Raw genomic sequence first — 14,830 nt, forward strand, 5'->3', positions numbered from 1 at the left:
AGTAAGACAATATAAAGATCATATATTCATTTTGTATATCACTTTAAATAATATTGTTAAAGTACAACCTTATTACCATAACTGCACATTGCAAATACTTACATAACCCTCTCTCTTTCTGAAGCACTTTAAAACTGAGTCAACAGTGTGTCTTTCCAGCCTGTATAATGTCTGATAGCTAAGTGTGAACCAATTGATGTAGAAATTTAAGCAAATCAAAGTGCAAATTCCTGTTTAATAGTATAAGAAAAAATAAATGGTGACGAATAAAAACAAGTGCCTTTAACCTGTACAGTTCCTGCGTAATTAAGTAAATTTTTATTTCATTTTACATTTTACCATGTTAACAATCCATTAATTGATCCTCTTGCTTTATCGAGTATGATATAAACGATTGCTGATTTAATTGACACTCAATATGTATTTAATATTTTTCAAGCATATTTTAAATCTGTTATGGAGAAATAACCTCAAAAGAATGTAATGTTTTATTATTATGTTCTTGTAGCAGAAGACACCATCTGAATCTTTTATTGGAAGAGAGAAGCGCTCAAATTCACAGCCATACATTGGTCGCCCCATTCAAGTGGATAAGATTTTCCTTTCCAAAGTTAAAGTGCCTCACACATTTGTAATTCATTCCTACACTCGTCCCACTGTTTGCCAGTACTGTAAGAAGCTTTTAAGGGGCCTTTTTAGACAGGGAGTGCAGTGTAAAGGTGAGTATTCTAATCAATTTGCATGCACTGTTGCTCTAAACAGTGACAAATGATGAAATTTATCTAAAAAAGATTTTTTAAAAATTCTGTTCTATTGTGTTTATTTCTCTCATATTAAAGCACTGCAATTTCTTTGTACAGTGTTGGCGTGTTAAATTAATTCAGGTCCCATTCCTTTGTTGAATGAAAGCCATCACTATGCCATCACTAATTATGTATCTATTTATGTTCATTATAATGTTGCACTTTAAAACTATCCAAACTCTCTCCTGCTCATAAATCCCCAATATACTCCACATTGTTCACACATATATCCTTGAATTCTATTTCCAACCCTAGTTTATGACATAGCTGCTTTAACTCCCCATCACTCTTGACCAATCTAATTTGATTCAGTTTCAAATATGTTGAATAATTTCGCAGAGGTGTTTATCTTAATTTAGAAACAAAGTTTCTCAGACAATTCACAGAACTAGTATTTTATCAGAGATAACATAAAACTCAGAAATTGTTGGCTTTGTAACATGTACCAAATTCTATCTGTGATAATGGCAAATGCTCCATGTTGCTTTCAACTCTGTTAGAATTACAGAATGGTTACAGCACCTGGGGGTGGGGGTGGGGGGGAACATTCTGCCAATCATGTCAGTGCTGGCTCTCTGAAAGAGCAATTTACCTAGAACCACTTGCAGCCTCTCCCTGTAGTCTTTAAAATTCTTCCTTTTCAGGCAATAATCTCATTCCCTTTTGAGTGCATTAATTGAACCTGCTTCCACCACACCCTCAAACAGTGTATGTAGATTTCCACTCCTCACTGTATGAAAAAGTTCTTTTCTTTTCCCCATGTTGGCTGTGCTTCTTTTGCCAGCCACCGTAAATCTGTTCCCTCCAGGGCTCACTCCTTCCATCCCTGGGAGCTGTTTCTTTCTCATATTCTGTCTAGATCTCTCCATGTTTTAATAGATCTCTCCATGTTTTAACTATCTCTATCAAATCCACTCTTAACTTCTCTTCTCCCAGAAACGCAGTCCCAGCTTCTCCAATCTAGTGATGTAACTGGAACATCTCATCCCTCGAAGAATTCTTGTGGATCTTTTCTGCACTTTTTCTAACATTTGCATATTCTCCCTAAATTGTGGTGCCCAGAATTGGACGCAGTGCTTTAGGTGAGACTGAAAAGCATTTATACAAATTTAGAACATATCAGCAAGGAGATTATACTATGCCCTTATTTATAGAAGCCTGGATGCTGTTTGCTTTACTACCACACTCTCAATCTATCCTATCATCTTCAATGATTTATGCGCACGTGCATCCAGGTCCTCTGCTCCCACATTTTGTTAAAATTATGCTCTACATTTTATATTATCTCTCTGATTTCTTCCTACCAAAATGAATCGTTTCGTATTTCTCTGAATTAAATTTTAGTGGCTACTTGTTCACCCATTCCACCAACCTGTCCTTTTGAAGTTCTACACTATCTATCTTCCTCACAGTTTGCCAAGCTTCCAAGTCTTGTATCATCCATAAATGTTGAAATTCCAATTTATACACAAAGATCAGCCATTAACACATATCAGGAACAGCAGGAGTACAAACACTGATCTGGGGTACTCCACAGTAAACTTCCCTTCAGCCTGAAAAACAATTGCTCACCAATACTATTTGCTCCTTTTTACTCAGCCAATTTCATAAACACATTGCGACTATCTCTTTCATTCCATGACCTCTTACTTTGTTCAGAGATTTGTTTTGTAGCACTTTACCAAATATGTTTCAGGAGTTTATGGACAGCATATTAACAGCATTGCCCTAATCAACTCTCTCTGGTTCCTCGTCAAAAAACAATTTCCAGGATGTTAATTAAACTTGATTTGCCCTTAGTAAATCCATGATGGCTTTACTCAGTTAATCCACAATTGGCCAATTGACTATTCATTTTGTCCTGAATTATTACATCTAGAAGTTTTTGATTTTGATCTTATTAAAGTCATATTTCAATATCTGAAAATACACCCTGTATTTTATGCAGGTGCAATTGTAAATCTTATCATAACCAAAACCTAAGGGTGCATTCTATTGAAAAATATTGCAGTTACCAGGATGCGCAGAATCTTGTTCTTCAGATAAGCTTGATATTTGAGACCATTAGATCAACTCTGCAGTACATCCGAGGCATTTTTAAAACCAGCTCACGCTGCATTGATGTTCATATATCACATTCTGCCAAACTCAAGTGTTCTCTAAGGGGTTTCACGACTCTACTATATAATGCATGACAGGGGTAGATCACAAACCATTACCCCATTGCATCAATACAAAGCTAAAATCTTTTGTATTGAACTGAGAGCAGAAATATAATTGTACTCACATTTTCTGCCCTCAACAGCAAAGTAAAAATTCTGCCACACATCTGTTTATTTGATGAAACTATCAAAAAAAATGATATTGTTACATTGTATATGCCTGAAGTCCTAAGCCACAAAGAAGAGGATTCTGGTCCTAATTCATTAAAGCTTTCAAAGTCATGATTGATGATCCAACATATTTGACTGACAGATATAAACAGGAGTGTCAGAGGTTCTGTTCACTCTGAGAGCTGGATCTGAGGAAGCTGCACCAGTCTTGAGTACTATGCATGTCTAGATAAAGGGTGACTTGGTGACGTGATACCGAATTCTGTGGAGCTATTTCAGGGAGCATAGATTAAATACAAAGGGTCTCCCATTTAAGAAGCAGATGGAGATAACTCTTATATCTAAGAGGATTTGGAGACATCTGTGGAATTCTCTTCCTGACTGAGCATGTTTCCAAGGTGGTGTGAGATAGATTGTTGATTAAAGGAAGCCAAAGACTATTGGGGATCGGCAGGAAACTGCTGTTGAGGCCCCAATCAGATTAGTTGTGATCTTATCAAATGGCTGAGAAGGTTTGAAGGGCCAAATGACCTACTCCTGTTCTCAATGTGTTTGTTTTTATGTAAGAATAAGTAGTTTCTGACACAACCACCATGCTCAAAGATTGAACATAAATGGTCAAGGAGTGACTGAAAGGCCATGAATATAACCTTGATATTTTGAGGAACCCAATGCTAGTGTTATCAAGTGCAGTTAAGGTGGGGTCCTAAACTCATCTACATTCAACTACCAATGGATAACATTTGCTCCATTATAAAGTCAGATGTTGGATCTTTTGTTGATGATTACAGCATTTAACTTCATTCAAAATCACTTTGATAAAACAACACTCCATGTTTCATGCACAAACCTAGAAAATCTAGACTCAAAATACTAAATAGCAATTGTATCAAACTGCAGCAACAGAGAGCCAATCCATCTTCTTTGACATTTGATGTTATTATCATTGTCAAATTAGCCACCATCAACTCCTTAGGTGTGTGGGGTGGGGTCTACTTTTGACCGGAAACATAATTGAATCAGCTGCACAAATATTACAGATGCAAAAGTAGGTCAATAGCTGCATGTTCTGTGGCAGGTTGCCTATCTCCTCAATCCTAGCAAGCCCCTCCACCAATTTGAAAGTGCGTCAGTGATGCTTTTAAATATTCTATTCTAGTCTGGGTGGATTCATTTGTCACAAAAGAATGAAGTGTTTGGCATAATTCAGGACAAAGTAATTTGGCTTGTTCAATGCTCCATCCACCAGTCTAAATATCCACTTGAGCCACGCATGCTGCCATGTGTGCTATCCACGGGACACACTATAGCAACAAAACAAGGCTTCATTGTTAACTCTTCCCAAACTTATGAGATTTCCAATAAAAAAATATAGGAACAGCAAGTGTGTGGGCACAGCAACACCTCCAAGTTCCCCTCCAGTAAGGATCATCACAATATTGCTACTTCTTCATGGTCACTTCAGCTAAAATCTTGTAATTCACTATTCAACGGCTTGTGTGACTGCAGCACTTCAAGCTAATTATCCAACATTACTTCTAGGGTAACTATTCATAAACAGTAAAATGCTGATCTTTCTGGTGACCCTACTAGACTGAGAATACAACGCTAATTTTGTCCGGAGTGGTCTTAATGTACTGAAAGCCTTTTCTTGCTTAGAACTTCGTGATCTTCCCATCAGGCTGCTTATCAATTTTCTTGCTTTTGTAGTGTTTTTATTTGTTCCATTACCAAGAAGTTAAAGTGTTTTACTGAGGTATAATTTCTTTTGTGCTATTTCATGCTGCAATTTCCAATCTGGTTGAACAGACCCTAACCTCCTCCCTGAGATATTGAAAGGCTGCTCTTCAGCTAACTACCAGAAAATGTTCGACAGAAATATTGATTGATTCCTGTTTAAGCGCATTTCTTTCTAACTTACCTCTCCTTCTGTTGAAGTAGCTCCCTTCAATTTAGTCTCTTGAATCTATGATTGGATACTGACTGGAGATCAAGGGTTACTCCCATGTGTCTCCATTGTTTCCAGGCTAACTCATGGTGTGCTGCACCACGGAACTGACTTGGACACAGGCTACTTAATTTTTCACATGATATGACCAAATTCAATTGTCACATGTCTAGTAAAACTAAAGTACTAGTGTGAAGTCATAAACATGATTTCCATGCCTTTACTCAATCAATAAATGTTGCATTTTTTGCTTTTCAAAGAATTGTGTTAATAATATTTTAGAAGCTGTTCATATGGTATTAACTAAATCTTTCTTTTTTTTTCTGTTAGATTGCAAGTTCAACTGTCACAAACGTTGTGCCCCGAAAGTGCCGAATAATTGCCTTGGTGAAGTGGCTATTAATGGAGGCAAGTTAGAACATATATTCATCTCTGCAACTCAAACCAAAGAATGAAATACTTGTGATTATACAGTAGCTTTCATTATCATTGGACATTTCAAAGGGCTTTACGGTCAATAAAGCTTAGGACATGTGATAGCCATTAAAATTCCACGAACAGCTATTTGATAATGACCAGATAATTTGTTTCCGTGATATTGACTGAGGGATGAATATTGGCCAACTCGTCAGGAATAACTTCCCTGTTCTTCTTCTAAGTATTTCAGTTGGATGTATTGTCTATAGCTGAGGGAATAGATAGAGCTATAATGTTTCATCCAAAACATAGTACTTCTAATAATGCAGCACTTCCTCTGAGCTGTACTGAATGTCAACCTGTGCTAAAGTCCTGCTGTGACTATTAGGACTTACCGTTGAGATTTTTTCTGATGAAAAGTCTAAACTCTTTTGAGCACAATCATTTACTTGAATATTTCACGCAAGTACCTGATTTGGCATGCCATCACCTGTGGAAACTGTTCATACATCATTTAAACTGTCAAGAAATTGTACACCTGATGCCAAATGCCAAGAGGAAATGTTTCCTTGGCATCTAACTATTACATGTGTTACTTTTATAGTGTCTATGAAATCCTAGATATGTTTCTCTTTAACTGGTACTTAGGTATTAGATGAATGTTGCAGCATTGTCAACAAAATTTGTGATTGGTTTGTGTGGTTTTTATATCTGAATAGATTTGCTTAGCCCTGGTGCAGAATCAGATGTGGTAATGGAAGAAGGAAGTGATGACAATGACAGTGAAAAGAACAGTGGACTTATCAATGACTTGGAAGAGTCCATATCTCATGACTCTGAACTATTAATCCCAGAGAGTCATGGTGACAACGGTGACATGCAAGACCATGAACAGGATGATGCAAACCGCACGATAAGGTTTGACTGTGATTACAATATGCAGATTGCTGGAAGATAGATAACATTTGGTTTGGCTTTTCATTGCTAAATACTCCACATTTGCATATTTATGCATGCCAACTAATGGACTGGGTTAAAGCTGTCAGTTTCATTCCATAATATGATGGGTCTCTGACAATGCTCCTGGTTCTTAATGTCACTACATGAAAGGTTCGTGGAAGGAAGAGAACATTTCAAGCAAAATGCCTACTTCTAGGTTGCCTCTGAGCAGCATTGATTAGCATCTTGAGAAGTTTGAGGCTCCTTCACAGAAAAAGAAACAGATGCCAAGCAGTAAGCGGAGAGCTGACAGAACAGTCAAAAGCAATAGAAGGATTTAAGGAGAATTTTTCAGAAGAGTATCAACACAGCAGAGCTGTTTAGAAAATGAGTTCTCGATATTAGGCTGACAATTGTTGAACTTTTATTGGTCAAAATTAATGTGGAATGAGACTATACTCAAGCACCTGAGCCAAAAGAATAAAGGACATGAAGTATTTCATGGATATAGCAAATAGTGTGCAGAAATCTAAAACATGCCAATAGGCAATGAAACAAGGATGAGTATTTTGAGTAAATGAATGTTTGGAAATAGTGGAGGTTGATAACATTAGAAGTTGAAGTAAAGAGAGTCAGACAGGAGGCAAATGACAGAGTATTGAATAAGATCAGGCACAGGAAGACACTAAGAGGGCATTGCATGTAATGGAAATATGTGGGACTTTGGTAGCAGTAATGGAGTGTAATAGTGTAAAAGCATTTCATGTTGCAGACATAGAATTAGGCAGTCATGCTGATGGTTCTTACGAAGCTCAGCTCAGCCTTGAGGCTGTGCATGGTCAGGTTACAAACCATTAAATAAGAGAATGAAGGCCAAGTGGAAGCACTATTATATTGCAGAGTTTTTCCTTTTATATTGTACTAATACAGCAACATTCAGATGAATAACCTCCTTTAACTAGATGCATTGTAGACAAAATGACACATTTTATCATGTTCACAGCTAAAGATCGCACACCGTCAGCATATGTTGTGATTTGTGCTATTCTTGCATCTACAAAATGAAAGCAGTTCATCATTTAATAAGAACTGGCTGTACCATGTTGCAGAACATTTTATATATTAATTACATATGACAGTGAATAGAAGAAACTTAACTCATCCCTATTTTAAGAAACCTTGATGTACCAATGATGATAGTCAATTGTCCTTCAATTTGTTAGTGATGTATGTTCACAGTGCTATCAGTCTGGAGAAGGTGAAAATATCATATAGGATACTAGGTGTACTTGTGGGCTTAGTCCTAAATGAAGATGAATTGGGCAATAACTGCAAATGCCATTTAAAATTTGCTTCATGTGGTTTCTTTTCAGTTGTGGACACTGATGCAGGTAGGAATTGGCTCTGGCTTCTTGCAGGCCAACCCCACCCCCCCCCCAGTATTTGCTACAGCAAAAAAAAGTATAGGTATTAGTTAAGGAAAATGATCTCTTTAAGTAAATTATGCTCATGAAGTACTTGATAAATTCTGAGACCTACATCAAACAGAAAGCTTCACAGACCGCTGGTAAATATCATTAGATCAAATTGGGTACTGAGTCAAAACCTCAGTTTTTGTAACGAATCTCTTTATACATTTTTACTGAACAGAGCACTTCTGTTTCCCAGACTGATAAACAGGGCACAGCTTGACTCTACACTTGTCAAGTACAAGTGTAAGACTGCTCCTTCCTTTGCAATCTGTTATTTTCTAGGATAGAAACTTGAGAGGATGTATTGACATGCTTAACCTGGACAAAACCCTGCAATTACTTCACAAAATTTGTCATTGTTTTTCGCAGTGGAGCCCAAGGTTTGCCTCATCGAACTTTGTACTCCCTCTCAGGATGTAGTTGGACCCATATTTATTTACTCATGGTATGTATAGAATGGTACAGTCAAAGGAAATGAACTTGTAAGCAAATAACTAAATACTGCGCAGTTATAGGCTTAACTAAAGGCTCATACCAACAGTTTATTAGGAGTTCCTTTTGCGTTTGCAACAACCGTGATAAAATAGTTTGGCTTTTCACTGGTGCAACATCTCAATGACACCTCAGCCCTTACCATTGTAACAACACAATATATTGGTCATTTTCTGATTCCAGGGTGTCAAGTTACAGGAAGCATCCAATCATTCATTTTTAATTTGTATGGCCTAGTCAATTACATTTATTGTTTTTCAGAGTACCTAATTGCCATCTACACTACCAAGAGACACAGCAGTATTAGCTGATTTATTATTCAATACACACAAGAATATATGTTGCATAAAATGAATAGCACCAGGCCAACTGGGAAGTAATGAGCTTCTCTGAAGAATATGATTACCTGACAGAAATGTTAATCCCCTGGGATATTCAAACAAATGGCGATGTTAAGTTTCTGCCCTACCTTCACTTCTCCAACTTATCACAAAGTCAATGTTTTCTTTTCAGGGCATATGAGCACATACCTTTTATGAGTGCATTGAGTCAACCATACCTGACTCTAATGAACGTAATGATGTACAAACGGACACTCAAATATAGCTGTAGACAATTACTGTGAATTTTAAAGTGATCCGGCCTAATCATTTGAAATGCAGCCTTAATCATAAAATAATTTCATGATTTAAATGCTGTGTCTTAAATGTTTACCAATGCCGTGTAAATGACTGCCTCAAATATTCAACAAACACAAACCTGCCATATTTCCTGTGAAGTGATATACAGTCGCTGTACATTTCTGGAAGTTGTCCATGGTCTATTGGAAAATACATTAAAAGGGTTGATGGTAGCTAGGCAATGGGTAGTTTGTATTGATTAATGAGATAACAAGGTATAGAGCTGGATGAACACAGCAGGCCAAGCAGCTTCAAAGGAGCAGGAAAGCTGATGTTTCAGGTCTAAACCCTCCTGGTCCTCTGATGCTGCTTGGCCTACTGCGTTCATCCAACTCTACACCTTGTTATCTCAGATTCTCCAGCATCGGCAGTTCCTACTATCTCTTGTAGTAATTAATGTTTGGTTTTCAAAAAAATGTGTACTTTTCTTAGCAGGTTGAATCTTTTCTTATGAGTAGAGATTGGGTAGATTTACCTTGTACTCATTGGAGTTTAGAGGAATGAGAGGAAACCTGTAGAAATACATAAGATTTTTTAGGGGCTTGATAGATCAGATGCAGAAATGTTGTTTCCCCTTATGGGAAGGTCTGGGATCAGAAGGCATCATCTCAGAGTAAAGAGTCACTTGTTTACAATAGAATTGAGGCCTTACCTTCTCTTGGAGGGTAGTCGATCAGTGGAATTGTTACCTCAGGGTTTTTTTGAGGCTGAGTCATTAAGTATATTCGAGGCCGATGTAGACAGATTTTTAATCAACAAGGGAATTTCAGGTTATGTGGATAAAGTTAGAAGGTGGAGCTGAGGTTTACCAAATCAGCCATCATCTCTTGAATATCTGAGCAGTCAATAGGCTGAATATTCAACAGAAAAAGAGAGAGAGCCATGGTTACCAAGGAAATTTAAAGATACTATGAGATCAAAGAAGCAGATTTATAAAATTGTTAAAAAAAGTATAAGTTCTTGGAATTGGGGAATTTTAGAATTCAGGAAAGGAGGACCAAAAGTTAGATAAAATTATATGAATGTAAAATTATCAAAAACATAAAAACAGATTGTAAAAACTTTTGCAGGTATCTGAAAATGAGGAGTTCAGCAAAGACAAATGTCAGTACATTACAGGTGGAGAAAGGAGAATTTATGTTAGGAAATTGAGAAATGATAGAGAGGCTAAATTAAGTAAAGACAAAGAACTGTGGATGCTGGAAATCAGAACCAAAAACAACTTCACTCAACCTGGCCTACTGTATTCACTGTTTGCAACGTAATCTCCTCTACATTGGACAGACACAACAAAGGCTGAACAACCACTTTGACGAACACTTGCATTCTGTCTGCAAAAATGACACTGATCTTCCAGTTTCCTGCCACTTCAACACACCATCGTGTTCTCTGACCAGCATCTCTGTCTCAGTCTTGCTGTAGTGAAGCTCAGCACCTGCAGCCTTGAGGACCTGATAACCAGTTCAAAGATTTTAAAGCCTGGGCTCTCCCCTACCCCCACACATCTGGCCATGTCATCACATGGGCAGTCTTCATCACAAGCAATCCATTTTCACCCACCAACGTCCTCCATTAGCCATAATCCATTCCTTTGTCTGCTCTACTGCTGCACACTCTCTCTGGGCTCCATCTCATTTACTCCTTCCCACTCTCCATCTTCAATATGTATGCCATACAATCAGTCTTGAAGAAGGGTCATTACACATAAAATGTTGACTCTGCCTTTCTCTCCACAGGTACAGCCAGACCTGCTCGGTTTCTCCATCTATTTCTGTTTTTCTTTGAGCTAAATTAAACACTTTGTGTCTGTATTTACAAATCAAGATACAAGAGATTTCCATGAAATAATTAAGAGCCAAAAGTTTAGTGAAAGCATGAAGAAAGAAATTAATATTACGAAGAAGTAGAATTGGAGAAAGTTAACAAATCCACAGGATCAAGCTTTATTCTCTTGAGTTGAAAGAAAAGGTGACAGAAATAATGGTAACATTGGTAATAATCGCTCAAAACTTTAACCTGCAAAGATGCCTGCAGATTAGAAGATTGCAGATGTAACTCCACTGTTTAAGCAAGGAGGAAGAGAAAGTAGGAACTATAGACCTGATGTCAGTTGTAAGAAAAATACCAGTAGCTATTATAAAGAATGTGATTACTGAATATTTAGCAGGTAATCACTTAATTGGACAGAGTCAACATTGATTCATGAAGGGGCAATCATGTTGGACAAATCTAATAGTTTGTTGACAATTTTAACCTCTCACTTGGAGGTAATAACAGCTGATGGGGTCGTGGCTAACATACTAGCATGGATTGAGGTTGGCCTAGAGGCAGAAAGCGTACAGTAGGAATGAATGGGTCATTCTCAGATTAGCAGTCTATGACCAACAGAGCACCCTGGGGTCAGCGTTTTGGCGGCAGCTGTTCACAGTCTATCTGAATGATTTGGAGGTGAGGGCCAATTGTAATTGTTCCAAGTTTTCAGATCATATAAAACTTTGCTGAAATGTAATTTGTCAGGAGGATGCTCAGAGGCTTCAAGAGGATTTAGAGAGGATGAATGGGTAAGAGCATGGCAAATGGAATATAATGTGAATAAATGTGAGCTTATCCACTTTAGTGGGACAAACAAGAATATTTCTTAATCGGTGAGTGATTGATATCTCAAACGACCTAAGTGTTCATATGTCACTGAAAGCTAGCATGCAGGTGCAGCAAGCAATTCTGAAGACAACTGATAAAATTGTTAGCAATTATTGAAAAAGGATTTGAGTTTTTATTATTAAATCATAGAATGTAAGCACCACTGACTACAACAACATCTATTGCCTATTGTAGTTGCCTAGAGAGCAGTTAAGAGTCAATCATTGTGTGGGCCTGGAGTCAGGCCAGACCAAGTAATAATGACTAATTTCTTTCTCTAAAGGACAAATATGAACGAGATGATTTTTAATGACATTATTAGGTTAGCTCTCTATTCTTGATTTTCCATCAATTCTCATGGTGGGATTTGATCCCATGGTGGCAGAAGATTGGCCTGGGATTCCACATTGCAAGCCCACAAATGTATTACCACTGCACCATCACCTTGCCTAATACAGGTATAAAGAGATTTTGCTTCATTGGATAGAACAGATGTAAGACTGCGCCTCAGACTTAGTATTCTGTGCAGTCTAGTCCTCTTGCCTATGGAAGATGCATTGCTGAGAAGAGCAGCAGAAGTTCAGTAGTCTGATTCTATCAGTGATGAGACTGTCGATTGAGTAGACTGGGCCTGGATTCTTTGGAGTTAAGAAGAGGCAATCACATGGAAATTTGCAAAATTACTAAAGGAATAGACAGAATTTTCAGAAAGGATGTTTCCCCAGGTTGCATGGTCTAGAACCATGGGCACAGTCTCAGAATAAAAGGCAAACCATTTATGACTGAGTTGAGGTGGAAAGCCTTCACTCAGAGGATGTGTATCTTTGTATTTCTCCATTACAAAGAGCTGTAGAAGCTCAGTCAATAAGTAATTGCAAGACTGAGATTAAAATATTCTGAGTTACTAATGACATCAAGGGATATGGCACTGTGCAGGAATATGGCATTGAGGTCTTTGGTCAGCCATGATCTGAATGTAGGAGTGGCTAAAGGGGCTGAATGGCCTACTGCGGCTCCTGTGTTCTTGATTTGATTCTGTGAATCACTTGCTTAAAACGGGGATGAATGTGTTAACTCATTGGGTGGCAGAAAGTGGAATACCAGGGAAACTAATACCTTTAACTAATCACTGCTTTACAGAAATGTACAAAATAGAAATTATGTCAAGATTGACTAAGTGTTGTGAAGATGATTTTGCCGATTGAAGCTTTCAAACAGATAATGTGAGTGCCAAGGTGATGGAGAAATCAATGTTAAAAAGAAGTAATTATACATTGAAGGCTCAGAATTATTTAGAGTTTAAGATTATAAGCTATACTGTTTGCTGAGCATTTTCAACTTGAAAAGCAAAGTTGTTTCCACCTGCCATCAGATTAGTCAAGTGCTGACTCTAACCACCGTTTATTTTGTTGTGACAAATCTATTTTGTTTCCAAAATAAAAAAATCATTTCTTCCCAACTGTTCAACCTTGCTAGATAACTCTGGGTTTGCATGATATGTATGTGGAGCAATTTTAATTTTGCCTTTTGACCTCAAGATTTATGGTTCTATTGTACTTTCCTTGCAAGGATGGTCACGTGATTGCTTCATTGTTGAATAGCATGTGTAAAATTTTACATTTACAGACCAATAAATCTAACCTACCAGCTAACATTACAATTCATCATTTTCAACAACTATCAGTTTTCGTGGAAGTGATAGGCAGAGTACCTTTATGGGTTTTTTTCTTTACACATCTTCTATACCCCTAATTCTTGTTGTCAATTGAAAAAGGCAAGATTGTAAATATTTCCATTGCGAAACATGTCAAACGCCTCAATGCTGTTCACTGAAGTGCATTCTAAATCTAGGTTGGAGACAATACAGTTTTGTTTGTTAGCTACAGCCTTTCTTTAGATTGTACTTCCGTACAGTGAAGCTGACATAAAAGTAAAAATATCGGTCAAAATAGTAATTATGATAGCTCTGTAGAATTGTTGTTCAAACTACTCATGTTCTTTAGTTCCTCAAAATGCCCACTAGAGCATTATTAATTTTGCCCAATGCACACGCACCTCCTGAGCATTGTGTAAGATCTTGATTCTTCCAGTTAGCTGAATAAGTACATCTAGCTGCAGATTGTCCGACAGATAAATGAAAGATGCAGTGGTGAGACGTTAGGACCAGGAAAATGAGGTATGTGGAAACAGCACAGTTTAATTAGTTGTGGAAAGGAAATAAAAAAAAACATTTACATTGATTTAAATGATCTACGTAGAGAATTAATAATAGTCCTAAGACAAAGTAAAAATGTTAAAGGAATGAATGGATAACAATAGAAATTTGCCATTTTTTTTATTGGCTGGAATTTAATCCAGGAATCATAGAATCCCACAGTATGGAAGAAGGCCATTTGGCCCACTAAGTCCACACTGACCCTCCTAAGAGCATCCCCCTACCCTATAGGGGTGTCTGCTAATCATTCCAAAAACCGGTGATATGGATGAGTGATTAGGAAAGGGACCAGCCAATCACAATCACAGAGGGGATTAGTGAAGGCACTTAGGGAAAGTGATGTTTGGGGCATCTGATGGGGTATACACTGCACGGCTGGATCCTTTTCCTCTAGAAGTAGATAGTGTCATTTCACCCACAAAGAAAGATTTGTTTCCAAATGCTAAATTATTGAAGTTTTGCTGTTTTGTTTTATTTCTCTTCTAAGCCCTTCCACAAGTAATAACATTCCCTTGATGAGAGTGGTGCAGTCTATTAAACACACAAAGAGGAGGAGTAGCACTGTGCTGAAGGAAGGCTGGATGGTTCACTTCACCAACAAAGACACGCTGGTAAGAAGAGTACTTTAGGACCTGTGAGGTATTAATTATTGACTGTTCACACATCCATAAATTCAACATCGGGCACCTCACTCTATATATTACTGCTTTCCATTCCCAACATGGCAGATGTCGAATTCATTAATGTCCGTCTTGTGGTGCACTGGTTGTATCCATAGTCCTGGACCAGGAGGCTTGGGTTCAAGCCCCACCTGCTCCAGAGTGTATAATTACATTTCTGAATAGGTTAATTCAAAAAAAATTAAATATGATGGCTGGCTTTCCACCACCT

At 37.6% G+C, this 14,830-nt stretch overlaps 1 protein-coding gene and 1 long non-coding RNA gene across 3 annotated transcripts in view; one reads left to right on the top strand and one right to left on the bottom strand.

Moving 5' to 3' along the window:
* prkd1 (protein kinase D1) overlaps positions 1–14,830 on the top strand; it is a 323,251-nt gene that overhangs the window by 256,797 nt on the left and 51,624 nt on the right. The window contains exons 6-9 of the mRNA XM_059649207.1: positions 509–719; positions 5,415–5,492; positions 6,221–6,419; positions 14,427–14,550. Coding sequence (XP_059505190.1) covers positions 509–719; positions 5,415–5,492; positions 6,221–6,419; positions 14,427–14,550 — 612 coding nt within the window. The remainder of the gene's footprint in view (positions 1–508; positions 720–5,414; positions 5,493–6,220; positions 6,420–14,426; positions 14,551–14,830) is intronic.
* LOC132210059 (uncharacterized) overlaps positions 1–14,830 on the bottom strand; it is an 86,954-nt gene that overhangs the window by 60,103 nt on the left and 12,021 nt on the right. The window lies entirely within an intron of this gene.

This window comes from Stegostoma tigrinum, chromosome 10, assembly GCF_030684315.1.
Source record: "Stegostoma tigrinum isolate sSteTig4 chromosome 10, sSteTig4.hap1, whole genome shotgun sequence".
In the NCBI taxonomy this organism is placed as follows: Eukaryota; Metazoa; Chordata; class Chondrichthyes; order Orectolobiformes; family Stegostomatidae; genus Stegostoma; species Stegostoma tigrinum.